The 23,519-nt window shown below is 46.5% G+C and overlaps 1 protein-coding gene across 2 annotated transcripts in view; it reads right to left on the reverse strand.

The window, feature by feature from the left end:
• The window catches only part of CCDC149 (coiled-coil domain containing 149), an 86,555-nt gene that overhangs the window by 33,143 nt on the left and 29,893 nt on the right, over positions 1-23,519 (reverse strand). For both annotated transcript variants that reach the window (XM_081148410.1, XM_081148409.1), the window contains exon 4: positions 15,906-16,013. In XM_081148410.1, the coding sequence (XP_081004536.1) occupies positions 15,906-16,013 (108 nt within the window). The remainder of the gene's footprint in view (positions 1-15,905; positions 16,014-23,519) is intronic.

Below are 23,519 nucleotides of genomic sequence, written 5' to 3' on the forward strand. Positions count from 1 at the left end.
CTCTCTTCTCTCCTCCTCCCTCCTTCCCTTCCACTCTCTCTGAAAAGCAATGAAAAAAATATCCTCAAGTGAAGATAAATAAATAAAATACTGTATTTACCCATGCATGCCCATACATGTGTGCATGCATACATGGTCTAAGGCTATAGGAACACAGGCCTGGGCATTTGAGGGGCATTTGTGTAGTATAGCCATGGTGAGGAAACCAACTCTGGGTTTCTTTTAAACTTAGCAAACATTTTAAAAAATGATATCACATGCTGAGATAAGCATGCTTCCACACTCCTAGCAATGAGGCTCTATTATCAAGAGCCTTAAAAATGTCCCGACCTAATGATCCAGTAACTTTACTTCTGACAGTCTGGGCTAAGAATAATCCCAGACAGGGACTAGCTTTAGGAAAAAAGAAAAAGTAGATTGCACTTTATTTATAGAAAGAGTAAAACCACTAGAAACAGCCTCTAACAATAGTGGGATTGCTAGAAAACTATAAGGCAATCAATTAATGGGCTACCTTGTAGCTGTTTTAAATAAGGGCAATGTGAACTATGTAATCCCACTGACGTGTTTCGAATGCCACATTAAATGGAGGGAAAAGAAGAATACCAACTTCTAGATGCAGCAGGACTAAAATTATACTGTGAATCCATCAACAAAAGAAAAAAATTACCAAATATATCAAAATACTAAAATGTGTCTGTTTAGGTGATGGTGAGACTGTGTATGTGTGTATGGGCGTATGCTATCTGTTCTTTCTTTTAATTTTTAAGTTTTTTTCAATTATAGTGTACATTCAATATTACATTGTATTAGTTTCAGGTGTACAGCACCGTGGTTAGACAATCATGTACTTTACAAAGTGGTCTCCCTCCATATTTCCAGTAACCACCTGGCGTCCTAATAGTTATCACAATATTATTGACTATGTTCCCTCCGCTGTACTTTACAACCCATGACTGATTTGTAACCACCGATCTGTACTACCTAATCCCTTCACCTTTTCACCCAGTCCCCAAGCACCCCCCCTCTGGCAGCCATCAGTCTGTTCTCTGTGTCTATGAGTCTGTTTCTGTTTGTTTGTTCATTTACCTTGTTCTTTAGATTCTACATATCAGTGACATCATATGGTATTTGTCTTTCTCTGACTGACTTATTTCACTTAGCATAATATCCTCTAGGTCCATGCTGTTGCAAATGGTAGAATTTCATTCTTTTTTTTAATGGCTGGGTAATATTCCATTGTGCATAAGTACAACTGCTTTTTTATTCACTCATCTATTGATGGGCACTTGGGTTGCTCCCATCGCTTAGCTATTGTAAAGTGCATATATTCTTTCGAATCAATGTTTTGGGTTTCTTCAGATTCATTCCCAGAAGTGGAATCACTGGGTCAAATGGCAGGCCCATTTTAAATTTTTTGAGGTAACTCCATACTGCTTTCCACAGTGGCTGCACCAGTCTGCATTCCCACCAACAGCAAACAAGGGTTCCCTTTTCTCCACATCCTTGCCAACACTTGCAGTTTTCTAACTTTTAAAATAAGAATGTATGACTTTCATAACATGTTTATTTACATGTTTTTAAATCCTTAGGGATATAATTCCAGTCTTCAGAAATGCAATTTTCCAAAAGATCCCCACAGAATTCATCGCTTCCCCAGACTGCAGCGCCAAGGTTCCACCTGCAGCGCCAAACCTTCCCCTTCCACCGCTGGTCCCAGAGGACCCCTTGTGTTCCCATTAATACCAAGCAGGTTGCCATGAGAGGGACTTTTTAAAGTTGCGGTACGGCTTCCAGATGCTTCTTTTAAAGAGGTTGTAAGCCTGACTCCCCCACCTCCCTGTAGGGTGTGTGGATGGGCTTCATATACAATGAGGTCCTGGGGACTGCTTTTCCCTGTCCCACAAATCCAACTCAGCCAGCAGTGTCTGCTTGGGGCACACTTTTCCTTGTTGCTTCTTGAATCTTGAGGGATTTGTTGCCAGTAGAGAAAATGGCTTTATTTTCAAGTCTCCGAAGGATTTAGGAGCAGGTGAGAGATAGAAAGCTGAAAGGTGAGGTAGAATATTCACTAGATTGAAATAACAACAAACTTTGAAAAGAAATGACAACTGGAGAAAAGTGAAGAGCATTTTCCAATGACATCGACTTGGGGTCCTTATTTAAAAACTACTCGGTTGAATTGGACATTTATTGGGCACCTACTATGTGCTAAAGCATCAGTGGGATTGGGCGAACCATGTTCCAGGCAGCAGAACAGCTTACGGAAAGACCTGGCAGAGGCTGTACACAGAGAGCTGTGCTTGACGGAATCTGATCACAGTCGAGCCGCATTAGTCAAGGACTCTGTATTTTCAAATTTGCCCAAATTTATTTGTAACCTCAAAATAAACACCCGTAGCACTTCCAAATCCCGCACCGGCATGGGTGAACAAGTGCAGAGTTGCAAAAACTGTGAACTGTCCGTCAGCCTGGCTCCCAGCTGAGGCTGAACGAGGCACAGAACTCTGCTCTCTACACAAGTGTCCTTTCCATGGTCTATTTGGTGCTGCATTTTCCCACATTTTTATGCTTTTTTTGATTTTTGCTGTTTAAAACGGCCGCCATGCATAATGCTGAAGTGCAGTCTAGTGTTCCTACACACAAGAAGGCTGTGATGTGTCTTACCAAGAAAATATGCATGTTAGCTAAGCCTCAATCAAGAGTGAATTACAGTGCAACTGGCTGTGAGTTCAATGTTAATGAATCAACACTATACATTAAATAATGTGCACACACAGAAAACAAAATTATGTACTGACCCTTTGACAAAAATGTTGTGACCAGAGGCTCACAGAAACCTGTCAGCTGATGTTGGCACCAGTTCAGTGCCAATAGGAATCCCCAATTTGGGGTGTGGTGAAGAAGGAAACTATTCAGTGCAAACCACTCGCTTGCGATACTTCAGGGCTGGGAGAAACTGCTCTCCCCCCCTCAGCCAGAGGGGAGCTGACTTATATAGACAGAAGTCCCAGCCCTGGTCCCCAATTGGTCAGTCCTCATGCAAATGAGGACTCCAAATCTTCAAAGTTTGATTGGTCCAAGAAGCACACTCTGATTGGTCAGTGAAAATGCTAATGGAGCTATAGCTGTTCAGCTGATTGAATAGGGAAGGCCTCAGTTCTATTTGTTGAAACGGCGCTTCAGGAACCCCCCGTTTAAGGGCCGGCTCCGATGGCAGGGACACAGTGCAAGAGCAGGCGGTTTAGTGCAGGCTTCTCCCTAAAGTATGGCTTGGGTGAGAGTCCCCTGTTTACGAATGGCTGCTAGGCTCTGCTTTCAAATTTGAGTCCAGTTAGCCACAGGAGCCCTTCTTGGCAGGTATCTTCTTTCTGAGGGTTGAAAAACCTAACCCTGTATTTTCCCTAGGAGCAGTAGTTCAGTATTTGTTAATGCAGTGTTTGCAGCAACTTTAGACTATGATAAATAATGAGAATCAGCTGTATTGGGCTTGGCGGGTATGAGGGTAGAGTTTGTAGCAGCACTGGTTAATTCAACGGAAAGCTGATGTATGAAAATTCTTTCACGTTACACAATTGCTTGTCTCAGGACTAGCAGAACCCTAAGTGGATATACAGAAAGACAAACAGCTAACCAAATAATAAGTTTTTCTCAATTCAAAAGTCTAGGAATAGGTAGGCTTCTGCCTTTTGTGGTCTGAGGCAACAGGAGGGCTGAGGCCTGACTTTGAAAGTGGGGCTCTTTTCTTGATATATGAAAAGCCAGACTGACAGCCTGAACTTTAAGTAATAAAACACTACTGTGGCTTCCCATTCACAATCCACTTCACTGAACACTTAATTTAGAATCACACGATTATGTTTGCTTAATGCCAATTAATTATTAAACATGTTTATTCAGGTCTGACAGCCATATAAGAGAGTCATCTTTTATATACTGGATGCCTGTTAAGCTTCAATAAATATGTTAACAATCATTTGGTGTTTAATGTGCATACAATATCGGCTATTAAATCTCAGGGCTAGATGGTTGAAACACTTATTTTTAAAGTGAGGCCCAAGTTGGTAATAGCTAGATCATTAGCTGGGTCTGACACTCAGGTGCAATCAGCCGAAGGGACCCAAGGAGGCCACTGCAGCAGGAACAGCAGGGCCCAGCAAGAGGTCTCCTGCCTTCCCAGCTGACAGCTCATAGGCTCTGGGGGCGCTCTGCCAAGGGGTTCACGTCCTGGCTCCACAGTCTGTGAACTGTGCAGCTTCAAGCATGTGCCTTAATGTCTCTGAGCCTTAGTATCCTTCACTGGAAAAATATGACAGTAATAGCATAGCTTTTTACTGTCAGGTGACAGAAAGTAGAGTTGCATTAAATGCACATTCAACTTAAGACATTCAAATATATGTGTTTGGCAATGAGATGGGGGGCAGAAAAAGAAGAGTAAGAGAGAGAAAGAAGAAAGACTGAAATAAAAATTTGAAAAACTGGGTGGCTTTAGCAGCCCTGCTTTCAGTGTCCTAGGCTGAGAGATGGGCAAAATCATACTGTTCATATTTATACTTAATACCACTGTTCAGGTGTATACAACCACGTGCCCTGAAACTTATGGACAAATTAGGGTCCTTCGAGGGGAATGTTGACTAGGCACAGGTTTCTGCCTCTCACAGGCTGACTTCAGAACCTAATCCTAAGTGAGAGAAGGTGGGAATTCTCTACCACACTTAGCACAGCCCCCGGGACGTAGAAAGTGCCCCAGGCATGCTAGCTGCTATTATGATTATTGTTAGGATGGCGGTCAATGTCATCCTCCACATGAGTTCCCCACAAAGACCCCCAGCTGGGGAACGCAGGGCTCCCAGGCTGGCCTTATCTGCAGACTTCAGGCGATGGCGCCGATTTCCCCTGATTTCCCCTCTTGGAACCGGCTAGGAAGCAACTGCTCGGGGCACTTACTTCCCCCAAACGTGGTGTCGAAGCTCCTCAGCTGCCTCCCCTCGCCAGCCCTTGACAAGGATCAGTGCCCCACGGCGCACGCTCTGCCATCAGCGGATGCATTCATTTGGTGACTTAGATGGAGATAAACGTTTATGAGTAAATTACGGGTGTGAGTTGTCAGCTTACGGACGAGGTGCAGCTGCAGCTGGGATGTGGCTGAGGGACTTGCTTGTGAAATGATGGGACCTAATGGCTCTTCGGTGCCCATCCTGCACCCTGCCCATCGAGTCCAACTGCTCCCCCGAAGCCCCACCCAAACTCTGGTCCCCCTGATGGCCCCTGGCTTGGACTGACTTGCTCCTTCCCGGATCTCTTCTCAGGCTTCACTCCCCACAGCCCTCAACGCTCCCTCTCCGCTTGTCTTCGTTTTCCTGACTCCATTTCCCCTCCCAACAGTGACAGGCACCGGGGCGGGAGCAGCTACACTCTCCAGGCGCTGTCTGGCTCAGATCCTGCTTCTGCTAATCCCAGCCCTGCGTTCCGCAGCCATCTAACCTCGCTGGGCCCCAGGGGACTTTTTTAAAAATGGGAATTATCTTAGTCCATTCAGGCTGCTATAACAGAATACCATAGGCTGGGTGGCTTACAAACAACAGACACATATTCCACACAGTTCTGGAGGCTGGGAAGTCCAAGATCAAGGTGCCAGCCGACTTGGTGTCTGGTGAGAGCCTGCTTTCTGGTTCACCGATGGCTGTTTTCCACGTGGCAGAGGGAGCAAAAGAGCTCACTGGGGTCTCCTTTATGGGAGCACTAATCCCATTTGTGAGAGCCCTGCGGTCATAACCTAGTCACTCCTCAGGGCCCCACCTCCAGTACCATCACCCTGGGGATTAGGTTGAATGATGGATCTTATGGGGCCACGTTCAGTCTGTAAGAATAAAGCCGCCTCGGAGACAGGACAGCTGTCTCCAGCTGCCCAGCCTGCACACCGCACAGTTCCACTCTGGGGCTTCCATCGTCCAAGGGGAAGGTACAATGCAGCGATTTTCAACCGGTGTGCCTCCAGAGTACCTAAAACATACAACACCTGACTATTTAGTCAGGGGCACCGACCTCTTTTCCCTGAGATTGTCAAATAAAAACAATGACAGCAGCCAACACAAGAGCCGTCCAGCGTGAATGAATACAAACCATACCTATTTTTTTGTCAGATCAGCAAAAAAGATATGTTTAGGTGTGCCACGGACTTTTAGTAATTAGTGATTAGTAATTAGTTCATGTGCCATGAGATGGAAAAGGTTGAAAATCGCTGACATACCACAAGGAGCACTGTTGATGTGACTCTCACTGTGGATGTAACTATACTGTTGATGCAGAGCTTTGCAAGTGAAATCCCCATCACAGCTGGTATGGTCACAGTTCGTGTGAAGGGACTCTACTTGCCAGAGTTCCTGGGAGGACCAGATGAAAGAACTGTTAACAGGGTGTAGGTGCCAGCCCTTGCTCACCCCCCACTCCTGTTACTGATGCAAACAGCACGCCTAGGAAGAGGTCAGCACCGAAAGGCATTTATTAAACATTCACCTGGCATAGTGCTGAGCTGGGAAACATAACAAACAAGGTCCTGATTGTCTTCACTTCTCCTGCAGCTTTTCTCCACACCCTTGCCAACTGCCCCTGACTTTTGAGATACCCTCGATAAAACTGAACACGAGAGTGTAAAAAGGCCCCAAGTGGGCCACTCTGTCATGTATACCAGAGTCCAGATCTGGCTTTAAACAAAAGCATTTATCACTTTAAAAATAAAAATAAAAACAGTTTCCTTTTCTTTGTCCCGGGCTCTGGGAGATCATCGTGCACACGCTCATTAGTGCACATCGATGTTTCCCAGCTAATGAGCACCCAATTTGGGCCAAATAACATGCTAGAAGTTTCCTCCACATGATACTTTCAGTGGCTTTTCACTGCACTGGAATAAATGCCACAGCCCTTAGGAGGTAATGAGCTGCTCCCTGTCCACCCTCCGACCCCATTGCTAACCATCTCCCCGTCCTCTGTTCTCCAGCCGCGCTGGCTTCCTTTCAGTGCCTCAAATACACCATGCTCCTGCCTGCCCCTGGGCCTTTGCACTTCCTCTGCCCTTGGACTAGCCTTCCCTGGACATGTCTGTCCAGGACCCACTTCTTTTGTCTCCTTCAGGTCTCGGGTTAAATGTCTCCTCCTCTGAGAAGTCTTCCTTGGACACCATCACTGAAGCTGTTCACCCCCAAGTTACTCTCCCTCCCACCGCCCTACCCCACTGTCTTCATCATATTTACAGATGTCACCTCATTCACCTGCTCGTGCCTCCCCACTGTCAGCTCCTCCGCAGCAGGAGCCTTGCTTGTCATCTGTACTGAAATAGCCTGGCCAGGAGCAGTGTCTGGCTCGCCACAGGGAGTCCCCGAGTGCTCCTTAAATTAGGAACCTCTCATTTGATGCTTCTACAACTCCAGGAGGCAGACACTGTCCTCCTCTCTCTGCAGGTGAGAACCCCGAGGGGCTGACACAGGGCTCTGAAGCCAGGTCTCCTTGACCAGGGGACACGCTCAGCTCAGTAGTAGCCCTCGCCCAAGGCTGCACTCTTAACGTTCAGAGCAAACCCCCATGCAAAACTACCCGCCAGGCCCTGTCCTGGGTGCTTACACACGTTAGCCCACGTAAGTCCAACTAGTACCCTATGAGGTACTGCTGCTATTCTCAATTTCAGGTAAGAAACTGAGACACAGACACACCAAGTAACTTGCCCACTTTAGACCTCACAAATGGCAGGGCCCTGGCAGCCCAGGGTTCTAGAGTGCATGCTTCGCTGCCTCCTCCATCACAACAAGCATAGTGCACAGTGCGCAGAGCCCCCACCGTGGAGCGTGCTCTGTGCTTTGTGTAACTTCTCCTACTTCACCCTCGCAAAAGGCTCACTGGCCCCAGGCTGGGCCTCTGTCACCCCAAGCTCACTCTGCTACAGGGTCTCCTCACTTCACCCTGGGTTATCTGACCACCCCCCACCACGCTTCCCTCAGATCTCCGTGTGAAGGGCACATGCACGGATACTCCTCCCCTGACCGCCCGATAAGCAGTGCCCCGCTTTCCACCGCGGCTGCACTCTACAGAGCCTGTTTTTTCCTCAGCACTCCGCGCCTTCTGGCATCGTACGTCATGCAGCGGTGCCCATTATCTGACGGGGGTACGTTCCAAGACCAATGGTGGACGCCTGAAACTGCGGGTAGTGCCAAGCCCTGTACGTACCATGTTTTTTCCTGTACATCCAGACCTTTCACTTAAGGAAGCACTTACGGCTTCTCTACGGCATATCCAAATGGCCAGCATCACTACTCTTGTCATTTGAGGCCATTATTAAGTAAAATATGGGTGACTTGAGCACACGCACTGTGACATCATGATCTGATAACCGGGACAGCTACTCAGTGACTGATAGGCGGGGAGTGTCTGCGGTGCAGAGACTCTGGACAAAGGGGGGGGAGGGCAATTCATGTCCCAGGCAGGACAGAGGAGGGTGGCTCAAGAGTTCATCACGATACTCAGAACTACCCTCAATTTAAAATTTATTGTTCATTTCTGGAATTTTCCATTTAATCTTTCTGGACCACAGTTGACCACAGGTAACTGAAACTGTGGAAGGCAAAACCACAGATAAGGAGGGACTAGCGTGTTTCCTCAAACGTAAGTCTCTGTTGACTCTGAAGACCTGCCATTATGCCTCTAAAGAGAATAAGAAGTGCCAATCATAACTATGTGATACCGCCGACTGTATCAGAGCTGTTCAAATGTGAAAACTGTGCATCTCAGAATCTAGGGAATATGATAAGTTTGTTTAATAAATAAATATTTATTTGCTTACTGTCCACCTGTCCCCACTTGAAAGGAAGCCCCATGAGTATGTAGTCGGGTTCTCAATAAAGATGTGTTGAAATGAATTGAACCACCCTCCATACGGCAAGTACTACTATTATCTCCACTGTACAGATAAGGACTGAGGCACAGAGAAGTCAAGCCACTGACATAAGATCACACAGCTAGGAAGTCCCTGAACAACCTTCAGACAATTCAGTACACACGGTTCCCAGAGCGACAATCTTTACAGTATCCCACCGAACAGTTCTAAAGCTGCTTCAGTTTCCTTTAACTTTAGTAAAAGTTGGATATGGTTACTATAAAATAACTTTGGGGCTGAGATATCTTTCAGAACCAGTTCTCTATTAAGAAGTGTAATTACAACGCATGGTCTATGGGATTAAAGTCCAAAACCGAGCTGCGTTGGTTAAATGGGCCATCCAGGCTGCAAGCTCATCTAAGCCAGGACAGACTCAAACATGGTCTCTGAGACCAAACACATCTAACTCATTTACCAACAAAACATCAGGGAACACTGAACCAGTCTGGCTGCTCACTGAACCAGCTGAATGCTACCTGTAGTTCACAGTCAAGATCCCAGTTAGAGTGAGATATGATGGGGCTGGAGCGAGTGAAGGGCCCTTATCACTCATTTCAATTCTTTGTAATTAATTTCTGTAATGCCGGTGAGAGCTTCTCACTGGAGTGCCCTCTTCATTTGAGTTTCCTACAGGATGGGACATCTCTGTGCTTCTTTAAAGCATAAAAAGGAACCATTTACGAAGCGCTCTCTGATCCCTCATCCTGGACCATTACAAACATCCACAGCTGAGCTCTTTTTCTTTTTAAACAAAGTATACTTTAATTAGTCACCTGCATGCTCACTGGTCTGTCTCTATTGGCTCGTGGCTTTGACTTAATTGGTTTGCTCCCTGAATCTATCCAAAAGTCCTACGTCAGTAGAGGTATGGTTGCAGAAGGGCTCTATCGTTATATTGTGCCAACACCAGATAAAACAGAGGTACAGAAAGACATCAGCCAGTGTAACATAAAGCTCATTATTAAGGGCAAAACCCAGTGTTTGTGCAATGTCACAAACAGCTCCATTTAAACTGGCCGGGGAAGCGCGAATGCAGGACACCGTCAGGAGCGGTGTCCGCCGGAACCTTCTTGCTTGGATTACCTCGCACTGCACTGTTGCTCTTCTGCGCTAACGTGCCACACTCCACAAGACCAAGGAAAGCAAAGGCAAGTGGACAGGAAAACCAGCTGCTGGCTGTCTCCACGGGAACATGAGGTGCAGCTCCTGGCGCATCTATCGGAGGCTTATTCCACAAGGGGCACACAGTGCAAGGAAGCTTCCAGGAACCCTGCACGCAGGCAGTAAAGCTGGGTGCTGGCGAAGCGTGCAGTGGGGGCAAGGAGGCTGAGTTCTGGGGGATCGCCAGCCTGACTTCTCTTCCCAGTCTCTTGTCTCTGTCCCTGTGGGGAGGCACATACCCAGCCCACTGGAGACAGTCGATCAGCAGGAAGGAAGACCCTGAAAGATTCCTGCTGGGACTCGATCTGGGCCTGTGTCGTGCTAAACATACCAGCGACGCCTGTCCTCGACGGAGTGCTTCCTGGGTACCAGGCTCTATGCTACGCACTTTACAAACACTTAATATTACACATGCGTGTGCACACAATCACTAAACCTCCTGTTCCTGCTTTCTTTTTGTCCCCAGCACTAACCACTGTCCAGTGATCTTACTCATCTATTCCTTTTCTTACACTCTTTCTTCCCAACTAGAACCTAAGCTCTGTGAGAACGAGGACCTTGTCTTCGACATTCCTTCATGTTTCCTTAAATCTTAGGACATTAATCAACACATAGCAAGTCCCCAGTTATGTGTTGATGAGTGAGGGGTGAAACCGGACGACAGTTCTATCAGAGCTGCTACTATTCCCTTTTTGCAGATGAGGAAACTGAGGCCTGAAGAGAACACTGACTTGCCCAAGGCCACACAGACAGTAACTGGCAGAGCTAGAATATAAACCTGGGTCTAAACATTTTTAAAGATGGACCTTTTGGACTAAACAGTAAGTCCTCACTTAACATCATCCATAGGTTCTTGGAGACTGACTTGAAGCAAAACAATGTATAGCAAAACTAATTTTATCATAGGCTAATTGATATAAACCAGTTAAGTAAACATGGCCAAATTTCTAAATAAAGACCGCAAATGCTTATAATATTAAGTATTGAGATAAACGTGAACTATACATACATTTAAGAAAGATGAATAGAAACGAGTGAAGATAGTTCTTTTCCAGCCCACTGATTCCAGTTCAGGGTCATAGGTGTGCGGAGCCTAACCTGGAAGCTCAGGGCGCAGGACGGGACCCACCTGGACAGGATGCCTTCCATCGCAGGGCACATCGCCACTCGCACCCACACCCACTCAGTGGGGCAGTGTAGACTCTCATGTGCACATCCTTGGAATGTGGGAGGAAACTGGACTCCCCAGAGAAAACCCACGCAGACATGGTGAATACATGCAAACTCCACACGGACAGTGGCCCCAGCCAGGAAGTGATTTTCTTCCCCCTCATTAATTTTATAATGAAATGACGTTATTCAAAGACCTGCTGTGCTACACGGTGCCACTTGGCAGTGGCGGGCTGGGCTGGCTCTTCCTGGAGTGCCCATCTTTCAAGTTCAGTGACTTCGCTGTGGTGGCCTGATATTTGTCTTGGCATCGGTAGTTCCATCATGGAAATTAGGAAGGCGACACCAGCCAGGCTTCCTCTTCAGGAGACCCAGCTGGTCCACCAGCTCACCTTTGGATATTTGTGATTCAAATGTGCTCTGCTAGTTCTGCTGATTGACTCCTACTAATCCTTAAATTCTCAGAAACCTCCTTCCTCCTGGTTTCCCTTCCCCTGAGCCCACACTTTTCCTAATGCCCAGAAGAGGAAGCAGGCAGACCTCTGGGGCAGGAAGGGGGGCAGCCACTCTCTCAGCAGGCTGCTTTTCAGACCCGAGGCCCAGCATGATCTGGGTCTCTCCACATAATTAATTGGCCTTCAGCCCTTATAAACTGACGCACTGAGAGCCCCTTTTCAGGATGATTTGAGGAGGTGTGTGTCCTCCTAGCCCCACAGGCCTCCTCTTTCCTCTTTAGCCTGTCAGAACTACAATTATCAAGGCAGGGGAGGGTGTCTAGTAGGTTTCCCTCCTCACACCTTTCATCTGGTTTGCACTGGCGGTTTATGTCCATCCGGGAGCCCCAGGAAATTCTTGGGCACTGTTCAGAGGGACAGCAGGTGATGTGTGATCGCAGGAACCCCCCACGCTATCACAGAACACACACCCCAGCCCCACGTGATGCTAAGCTGTTTGTAAGCCAAGGTGGCTACAAATCTTTCAAGAGGCTGTTTGAAAATGCTTTATGGCACATAGGGTTACAAGGCTCTAGCTGAACAAATGGAAAAATTAGTCTACCTTAAAATGCCCAAGGCAAGTAATTTCCTATCACCTTGTTTCTTAAATGTACTTAACATCCAGAAGCTGGGCTTCCCAAATTTGGACAAGGGTCATCAGTTAAAATGGCAACTAGGAGATAAAAAGCTTCTACTTTAATGGCCGCTCATAAAATGATGCCATCAGCCCTCTGGAAGGTGGGGAGTGAGGCGTCCAACAGCAGTAATTATTAAGTATTCTTGAATTTTTTTAGCTATTCAGCCAGCCAATGGGAAGGACCTTCCCCCGTGTCCACCAGGGCTCAGCATCCAAACCCTATGCTCTCTCCACGGGGCTTCCCAAGGTCTCACACCTTGGGTGGGGTGGGGGTGGGGTTTTTTGCTCTGATGAAACAGTTTGCTTTTCCAGCTCCCTTCTCCAAATTTCTAACCACACTCCTCTCCCCAAGAGGAGAATTACTGATGACAACCAGAGTGGCAGTAAGTCCACTTATTTCCTCATATTCTTTTTCCTTTTTTGAACACTTTTGCTCTTCTTTTCATTCCCTTTATTCATTCCCTTTATTCATGCACTCACCCGCTTTTCCATTCCATTCCTTCATAAGGGTTTATCAAATAATGTCTACCTTTTGGGAACTAAGAATGTTAATTCCTAGGGATGCAGTAGTATACCAGTCAGGAATCTGGCCTGAGAAGAGCTTACCCTTGGGGAGCAGAGGGAAGAGAACAGGACACTATGGGCACCTGTAGGACCTGCCCCTAAGAGGCCGAGAAGGCTGCATTTGACCTGTGACCTGAAAGATAAGCAGGAGTTCCCAGCGAAGTAAAGTGGAAGAATGTTCCAGACAGAGCAAACAATAGGTGCAAAGGCCCTGAGGCACAAGGCAGTTCAGTTTAGCAAAGGGGCTAAATTACTGTTGCAGCATTGAAGTGTGAGGAGACTAGTGATTAGAGATGTGGCTGGAGAAACCAGTAGGGGCCAAACGATGGCAGGCCTAGCACACTCTGGCAAGAAGGTGGGACTGGATTCAGAGGACCGCAGAAAGGTTGGAGGAGAGAGTGACATGAATAAAAATAATAATAATGAAGGGTTACCCCATTCTCCATCACACAGTCACGGCCACTTTCAACAGGGGCCTCTAAGTTTCTCAGGATGCCTGGGATCCTTATCAAATGAGTAATCTGGCCTCAATGCTGATGACTGGGGTTGGGGGAGGGTGGGATGATCATGACTCACAGAGGATTGAAAAGAAACCATCTCTACAACTTCAGATGCAAATGAGATAAATGAACTCACTGGGGCTCACTGGGGCTGGTGCTTTTTGAGGGGGAGGCTGGACACTGAGGTAGTGGGGTCTGCTAAATGTTATAACATGCTCCCTGCACGTTCGGCAGGCAAATTAGTTCACAGGCCATGAATTTGAGTCACTAAATTCTAAACCTTGGCTGAGAAAACAAAGTTTGATAAATGAATGTGTCCAGCTTCTGGAGTAAAGACCCAGAGCACAAGCAAACCATGAAGTTCAGCCTGTGTCAAAGCAAAAGAAGCCTGGACTGGTGCTTAGTGTTACACACACACTCTCACACACACTCACACACACTCACAAACACAGTCATGTGTGCACACACTCACACACTCACACACTCACATACACACTGACACATACTCACATACACTCACACTCACACTCTTGAACAGTCACATGTGCACACACATACTCACATACACTCACACATTCATGTGCACACACACAAGCTTATACACTCCTGTGCATATGTGCACACACACACACACACACACACACACACCCTTCTCTCCTTGAAATATCAGTTGTTAACATCAATTCCTAAAATACGTATCTCACACCTAAAAGGAGATACAATTAAAAGTGGCCAAAAGATGAGATGTACTTAGGAAAAGTTGGAAATGGGAGTAGCTCAAGAAGAAAAAAAAGCAGTCAGTCGAGAAGAACCATGAATCCAAAAATCACATTATAAAATGTTTCAGTATTTTGTGTGTTTATAATGTCTCCAAAATCCCTGTCCTATTTTTAGGGGTTTAAAGGAAACTACTGCACAAACGTCACTTTATTCTCTAGGAAATCTTGCTCTGCTGTTATCAATTGAGGAAGTGACAGAGAAGGGCTGGCCTTTAATTACCAACCAAACACCTAGGTTACAGAGCTTAAATCCTTTACATCTGCATAAAACCACACCAGAGGCCGGATTAGCTTGTCCCATGTTAATTAGAACCTTTCTCCGGCATTCTTTCCCACCCCTTAGTCATGACCGGAAATAGTAGAGCCTAATTTTCCAAGTAAATATTAAATATAAGGGGTGTAAAAAAATTTTTAGAGGCAGATGAAGTGGAAAAGAGCCTATGTAAAGAAAACCTCCCACAAAGGGAGCCTCAAGCCAGCAGTACACTCAAGTCCTGTCTGAGCCCTAGCTCGTTTGGCTCAGTAGTAAATGCATCAGCCCGAGGACTGAAGGGTCCAGGGTTCATGTAGGCCAAGGGCACGTACCTCAGTTTTGGGCTCGGTCCCCGGCCCTGGTCAGGGCAACCAATTGATGTGTCTCTCTCACATCGATGTTTCTCTCTCTCTTCCTCTCCCTCCCTTCCACTCTCTCTGAAAAGCAATGGAAAAAATAACCTCAGGTGAGGGCTGAAAAAACCCACAACCCTGTCTGATCTTTTGTTGTGGAAGAGGTTCTTGGGGAAGCAGGCACTTCCGTGCATTTTTTAAAAAGTGAACATCATTCAAAACGGTGCCTTCCAACAACCAACAACTCCCAGAAAATAACCATCACCACAGTCTGTCAAGGAACTTGGTCAAGTTTAAAAACCGTTTCCCATGACAGCACCTCCTCCCCACCAGGTCGTTTTCTTGAGTTAAATTCCAACGGTCATCTCTGTTGAGAAGCGGCCTCTGGCAGGGAATAGAAAATAAATCTCTCTCGGCAAAATGGGAAATTGTTTGTGGGGACGGAATTAAACTTCAGTAGTCCTTCCTTTTCTCTATTATACTTTGGTGCTCAGCTTCAGCTGGGAGAGAGAGAGCGCACATTTAGTTTGGAGTTTATGAGTTCATATTTTATAATTAACGTTGCCAACAGGGGAGTTTGATTAATACCAAGCAGTGGATTTTGAGCAATGTTCCATACAAATTGCCAAATTTAGCAATAAAATAAATTGGTTATGTGAACATAATTAGTAGGATGACTACTTAAAATTCAAAACCGAATGTGAATAATTCCAAATCATCTGAGCCACAAATCCATTATTTGTACAGACGGGGGAAAGTATAGCATTTGGGTTTTATTTTGCCTCAACCACAATGTTATTTACCACCGAGCTGAACGTAATGAAACTTCGACGACGAGTTGGGACAATATTTTAGAGCAACCCAGAAACACACACGTGCACGTGCGCAAACACGCACAAAGGGAATGTCATAAAGATAAGAAATACTCAACTGTGGATTTTTATTGCGAATGTAAAAATCTAAAATGAATTTTTCAGCAAATGCTGCATTGCATTTTCCTGATGAGCTCTCCATAAACCTCTGGCGCACAATGACTCAGCAGAGCCTTTTCCCTGTAAATATTCACGGTACCTTATTGTCACCCTGGACTTCTCCGAGCCTTTGCTGAAGTTCTTTAATTTCTTCTCCCAGATGTTTATTTCGGTCCTGAGAATCTCTCAATAGTTGTACAAGGTTAGCCTGGAAATATCAACACATTATGAAATACAATCAGAAAAGGAGGAGTGGATAAATGGGAGGCCTTATTAGGCTTAGGGAGGCTGCCATCCAAGCCCTGCTGAACCACACAAAGCCCATTAGAGTAAATGTGTCTATGAATGCAGAGTGTGCAAATCACGCCAATACGACCGCATGCGGGAAATGAAGTTGGCCGTGAACCTTGATGGGGGGATGACCTTTGTTTCCACAATGGCTCACAGACAAGTAATAAAAGAGCGGGTTGTATTTGACTTAAAAAGAAAAAAATTTAAGAGCTCTCCACTAAAAATCTTGCAAGTGAACAGAGTTTAATTACAAAATCTGGGTCAACAATATAGGAAAAGTTTCATTTTCTTGTTCAAATCATTGTTGTTGCTTTTTTTCCTTCAAATAGATCTTGTTTCGTGAACTTTTCTTCGCTACCTCAATACCTAGAATTTTGAGCACAAAAGGAATCAGCCAGAGATGAGATGAGTGATGAGCCACAATTTCAGAAGTCAGGGTCCAGAGATAATTCAAGTCCCCTGGGCTGGTTTTCCCACCTCTGTATCTCCAAAGAGCCAGGACAATCGCCTGCCGGTCCCATGTTCACGACATCACCCCTTCCTTAAGACGCATCCTGCGCTGACCGCAGCCCTCTAGCCTGTGTGGGAGGCCGTCCAACAGCTGCCTCCCCGCCCTCTCAATCCCACTTCACCTCCCTCCATCACTGCCCTTTCCCCATAACACGCACGCACCGTCTACCACGCTCCGAGCCCTTCCTCGGGTTCCCCAAACTGGAACTGCTCGCTCTCCCAGCTACGGACACGCTGTCATCCACTCAAGCCCCTAACTTACCAATCCACGGAGCCTCGCGTGGCTTCCCGTTCCGTGGTACTATCTGTATTTTGCTAGCTGTCATTTGCTCCAGTTCTCACCTCACTCACCATGCTCTTGTCTAACGTTAGCGAGGAGACTGCAAGCTACGGAAAGGCAGAGATTCTGTCCTCTGCGTCCTCAGATGCGGGAAGCCTCTGTTCCAGCAAATGTGTTAAAGACTCATGATGAACAGATGAGGGAAGGGAGGAGGGAAGGAGGCAAGCAATCAGAATACGACTCCTGGAAAGGAATCGATCAGGAATCATCACACAGGGATTTTAAAGATTATCTTGCAGCATCCCTCCGTGTTAGAGCTGAAGAAACTCAGGTCCAGAGCCCTTAGGACACGAGTGGAACTGCAGTGGCTAAATCTCCAAAGACGTCAATGCTACTACTTTGGGGAATACTCAGTTATGTGAGGTACTAAACAGAGAATAAAGGCGAAAGAATGTGAAAATTAAACCTGGGCTCATCCTTGACTCCTTGCTCTATCTCATCCCCCACATTCCATCTTATCGGGGTATCTAGCGCCTCTGCCCTCAGGGTACCCCTACACCATCAGCTTCCCTCCCCGTACGTTCCTTGCTGTTGCCTGTATCTATCAGGCATGATCCCAGCTCAGCGCTATCGCACTGTTCTCTCTCACTGGAATGCTCTCCCTCCAGAACACCTCTTGGCTCACACTCTCACCTTTTCCAGGCCCTAAACCACTTCCTCTAATACTGCCACTTGCCCACCTCCACCCTGACCTCCAAGCCCTTCCCCTATGCTACATCTTCATCTCTTCTGTAGCACTTGTCACCTTTTAACATACCATGTAGTTCACTCTATGGTTTACGGCTTATACTTATTTCCTGCCTCTTCCTCTGTACTAAAATGGAAGTAACACGAAGGGTAAGGAACTTGGTTTGCTCGACTGATCTACCTCAGGCGCCTAGTAGATACTCCATAAATATTTTTTTTTAATGAGAGGCAATATGCTGAGCCTGGAGATTGTGATCTCAGCCTAGGGAGGAATCTGGAATAAATGACAACAATGACCAACACTGACCAGTACCCGGCATGCAGTCTTGCATAAAAAAATCTCCCTCCTCCCCGTGGGCTGGGTTTAACCAAGCCCTGATTTCTACTCACTCATTCGTGGACATTACTCAATCGTGTGACCTCATTTTTCTACCTCATATTTGCAAAGTTCATATCTTGTAATACTTGCATTCCAATTTTCCCAAGTTCTGTCCTTGGCAGATGAAAATTTGGTGAACGATGAGGAAAGTTAACGCCCATTTTACAGGGAGGAATGCAAAGAAAGTAGAGACACTGTTACCAACAAACTTTCTCTGGAAATTTCTCTCGATGGAATGAGAAAGGCTAAGTTGGACCACAGTTCCGCCACTTACTGAGTGAACAAACTTGGGTGAGTTTCTTAACCTCTTGAGTGTCCCCATCTGTAAAATGGAGTCACCAGACATACTTCATGTGAGGACTTGACGCTAGAATTGAGTGATAAACACAGGACACCTACCACAGTGCTCGGCACACATTGGCGCTGGTAAAGGCTCGTTGCCTCCCCTTGACTATGTTCTCCCACTTGCCCCAGCTCAGCCATGCAGTGAACCGCTGTGTCCAACTGTGCGCATGCAGTGAACCGCCTCCTTGGACACAGTTGGCTCCTTTGTGATCCCGCCTCTTCACTGTTCCTTACTCATCTATTCATTCATACAACAAATATTTACTGAGCACCTACCATGCACCAGGCACTGTTTTAGACTCTGGAGCTACAGCAGTGAGCAATACAGGTAACACCCCTTGCCCTTGTAAACATACATTTTAACAGATGATATTGTGTCATGTTATAATAAAATAAATAATGACCCAGTAGTTGGATGGTTAGTGCTACGGAGCAAAATAAAGCAGGCAAAGGGAACTGAGTGCGCCAGGGGAAAGAGCTACAAGAGGCCTCGCCGGGACAGCCACACTCAGCCAAGACTTGAAAAAGGAGAGAGAGTGAGAGCTGTGGAAACCCAGGGGGAAGGTCCAGCTACTGGCTTCCCTCTCTCCCTCTCCCCTTCACAGAGAAACTTCCACTCTGGAGGGCAGTTCACCCCAAAGGCTACAGTGACGTGGACAGAGATGATTCAGTTCTGGAATTTTTTTTCAGTTCTTTTCCTGCTTCCTCCCCTCCATCCCACAGCGCTCCTTCCTCAGCACAAACTGTCACAGGTGGGCAGCCTCTGCCTTTCCTCCACGCAGCTCTGGAACATTTCCCAGACATTAGCTCAGAGGGAGGGACAGGCCCCGGCCCAGTGACCGGCCCAGCGGAGGGGAGAGGAGACCAGGGCTGAAGGCAGCCTCCCAGGAACCCGCCACCCCCTGCGCACGGTCAGGTATCTCAGCACCCCATCGTCAGGACACACAGCAGAACTCACCTCACAGCACCCACCTTCTCCTAAACGGCGAAAGAGATGCTCGAAGATACATGCTGGTAAGAGTAACAGTGAAAACTTCACAGAAGAGAAACAACTTGAGAAACTACAATGTCCCTAACCTTCCCTTTTTGAATCAGTAACAGCCTGAGCCCCTCAGGTGGGTGGGTGTTCACCCACCAACATCATCACAGTATCTAAATCCGTACAATTCCATCTGTGGTGAAAGACCAGTTCTCTACCTCTACTCCGTCACAAACCGGTACATTTGCAAAACACAATAGAAATCAATTACTCAGAAAATGAGTCTAAGAAGACATCAAGACCCCAAGTGTTTGTTAGATTCAAAAATCCTGCTGTCCAATTGCTATCCAAGTTTCCGAACACTTACACTTCATTTCTGCACTTAGCTTGTCCAGCAACAGCAGCTCGAGCCTGGCCCCGGTCCTTGGGCCTCACTCTGAACAGCGCTGAGCTCCGTGATCTCCCTGGGATTTAGACATCAGAACATGCTGGGAACCTGGTGCATACCTCCCAGGTTCGAGTGACACAGAAAGCAGAGGACAGGGCTGCTTTAGAAAACAGCGATTCAGAGACCCAGTGATGTGACTGTCAAACATGATTCACTCCTCAGCCTGGCTAAGAAGAAATCTATCCAAAATAAAATCAGGCGTGTCTACAGCGCTGCAGAACAGTCAATCAGAACCACATTGCTTCCACGTGAGCTCACAGTAAATCGACACCAGCTTTAAAACTGACCCCTGGGGTAGGCTCATGGTGGGGGGGTGTCCCGCGTTAGAGCAAGTGACTTGTAATTTTCTATTACATGTCACAGGATGGAGGACTTGTCAGCACACAATTCTTTCCTAGTCATCAGCCCTTCCACCTCCTCAACTCCGAAACAATAACTCTGAAAACTAGAAAATGACTATTCTGATAGGGTGCCTAACACCTTAAAGAGCAAAAAGAAAGAAAGGAAAGAAAAGTAGTCCATTTCAAAGCACCCAAAATAGAGGAAGAAAATTCTCACAATTCTTTGGACCAAAAATAACAGCCGTGACTCACACACATTCACTGTAACAGCCCACCGAGCGAACACGGGAGGCCTGCTCATAACTCGTCACCTGCAGGGAATTTTGTCTCCGTGTTACTGAGAGGGATTCTAGAGAATTCTGTCTCTGCGTTATCGGGAGAGATTCTGCGACCGTCGGTTTAGAATAGCAGCACTGGGTGTAGGAAATGGCAGGGAGACAGTGGCAGGCGCTGGGAAGGATTTCACAGGGAAAGAAAACAAAACCGAGAGCTTATTTCCTCTAAATCTCTGGGGCAGGTGAGAGCATAAATAGCAAAACATGAAAAGGCTTAAAAAGAAGCTTCTTTTCAATATTCAGATCTAGCCAGAGCCGACGGCAAAGGTTGACATTTTAGCTCTGATCATAGTGGAATGCTGAATACCGTGGAATATGCTGCAGAATCCATATGTATTTAAGTCACTCTTTTCGGCTAGAAGTTTATCTATAAATGAAGGATGCGGAAGGGAGGGAAGAGAGATTTGATGAAAATACAGCCAGGTGACCTGAGGCTGAGAGTGTGTTGCAGCTCCCCATTGCGACAGAACCCCCTCTGTCGGGGAGGAGCTCAACCCCCAGTTACCACTCAGGTCTGCAGACCCGTTTGCCGGGCCAGCCCCGCTGTGGGAACGACGTGGCTCATGGAAGTTCTCTCTGCACAGAGATGAAGACTACAGCTCCTGACAGTTGTTGTGAAGGCAGAGAGCTGGGAGGCGAGAGGCCAGTGAGCATCTCACCCCAGCGCTCTCTCCATCTGGCTGCAGAAACTCCCACTGAGGCTGCTTCATCCTGTGGGCCAGAGCCCTCCTCAGGTCCTGCTGCACCCTAAACTCGAGCTCCTGCCTCTACCACCGCTTCAATTCCCTTAGAAATGCCACAAAATACATCAGAACGCTTTACATTCTAGATACAAGATGCTTTTTAAACTTACAAAAAGTGATGGGAGATTTTTTAAAAATGACGCATCGCGCTTGGCGACGACGACATGGTTAAGGACTCCAGTTCTCAGTGATCAAGCAGTCATCACTGGGTCCGAGGACGGGATTCCGGGCTACGAGTTGGAGGAAACAGCCCTAACTCTCTGAGATGGGGAGAAAAGATCCACATGTACCATTTTCTCCCTGATGTAAGAAATGAAAAGATGGTTATGAGCGGATCAGAACTGTCACTTCAAAATATGCCACTTGTCACAAGGATTATTTTGAGCTGAAGGCAATTGAGAATCAACAGATACAGAGAGCTCTCTTTCCTTCCCTTTTCTGCTAAAAGCAGGGCATAAATTTCCTGTTGCGAGCGTGTCCCATCATCTCCAGTACCAGGAAGGGGAGAGCAACTCTTTTCACACCACAGGAGACTGCGAGTTGACGCTGTGACCAACCCTAACTAAAATAACCCACATCTCCCATCGGTTTCCACATGTGTTTCCTAGTCACTTTCCCACAATTTATCATCATTTAAAGCTCAAACCCCCATCCTTTGGTTAGAATGATATATAAGCCCCCAAGTCAAATCACTTCTCTGAGTTTCACTTTTCTGTGAACTCCCTTCCCCCTAAAATATTCATAAAATCATATGCTTTTTGCTCCTGTCCATCTCTCTCTCGTTAGTTAAATCAGTAGGCCCCCCCATTCACTGAACCTAAGAGGGCAGAGGAAAAATAAAACCATGAAAAGAAAGTGATGAAAAGCTTACGATTAACCTTCCAACCTGGCGCTAGCCCAGACACTGGGAAGAGTCCGTGTCTTCACCCGAGTCCTTAAATAATTCAGACCAGCGACCAGGAGAGGAAAGGGCAGCATTCCAGGAACAATCCCTCAATCACCTTGCATCTCGGTAATCCATTAGATGGACAGCATTTCAGTTAACCTAGCCATAGAAAAGTTACTCCGCACCGTAGTGTAAAAATGATGCATTACCAGAGAGCCCTGGGCCTCACTTCTGCATTTGCTGACATGGCAAAACTGGAAATCAAAAATGGGAGGGGAAATCAGAGAGAGACAGGTAAAACCTTGACCTAGGCACTTCCTCAAGAAGAGTAAAGAAAAAAGAGTGTGAGACAGAAAAAGAGACCGAGACCAGATTTAGAAAATGCTGCTCAACTACGTGGTGTTAAAAAGTTCGATACTCTGGACCCCTCAACCTACACCTTCAGTAGGGGAACATACTACGTGAAACTAGACTATGTGGGGGGAAAAACACATCTGATGAAACATCAAGCTTACTTGAGAAGTGTGATTGATAGCAAATTTAATTGCAATTTCTACTCGGCTGCTTTGGTCTACGGCGACTCCTGTGTTAATAGTAATAGAGTGAAAATTGTTTTGCTGAGCAAGGGCCCCCTATTCATAGCAACTGCCAAAGTGATGACCTCGACTACAGCGACAGCTTTCTGATTTACAGAAAACAACCACCCGAGAGATTATTCCATACAAATTTGTTGGCTGTGCAAGGAGCCCTCAGCAGCCTACTCCCACCGCATAATCTCAAAACACACACTTGCGAATAAATGCATTTCCAGACCGGGGCAAACACTTTTCAATAGGTTACTATTTAAATAAATATTTCCTTAATCTTGCTCATTATAATTCTGCATCTGCCACTTAGTGGCTCCGTTAACAGCTCCCAAGTTCTTTAGACTCATTGAGTCTAAATTTCCTTGTCTGTAAATTGGAGGGTGTCCTCTCCCTCCTCACAATACTGCTGCAAGGATTCTAGGGGCTTATAGCAGGAGGCATGAGGGCTCAGAAGGAAGTTACCGGAATGTTTTGGGATATTTCTCACAGGCTAGACCCCGGATGTCTTCCCAGTTTCCCTGGTGTGACAGTAAAGTCGTACTCACTGTTCAAAGTGTTATGAAAGGAAAATCTCAAAGCGCTCGCGATCTCTGAAGGAAGTTTTCCGTTCCGAGCATCAAACCGGGACACAGACACAAAGCTGCTCTGACTCGCAGTCACCGGGGACTAAAATAAGATTGACCGGGAAACTTTGCTACTGAAGTGAAAGGCTCCCTCCCACCTCACCGAGGGCCCCTCCATGCTCTGATTTCTCCAGGGTTGTCATCCTGGCGCATGTCAACATCTAAATAAGCCATCGCTTTTTAAGGGAAGGAAGCAAAGATTCGCTCCTGCGGCCGCCGG

This window comes from Miniopterus schreibersii (genome assembly GCF_964146895.1).
Source record: "Miniopterus schreibersii genome assembly, chromosome: 1".
NCBI classification, from domain to species: Eukaryota; Metazoa; Chordata; class Mammalia; order Chiroptera; family Miniopteridae; genus Miniopterus; species Miniopterus schreibersii.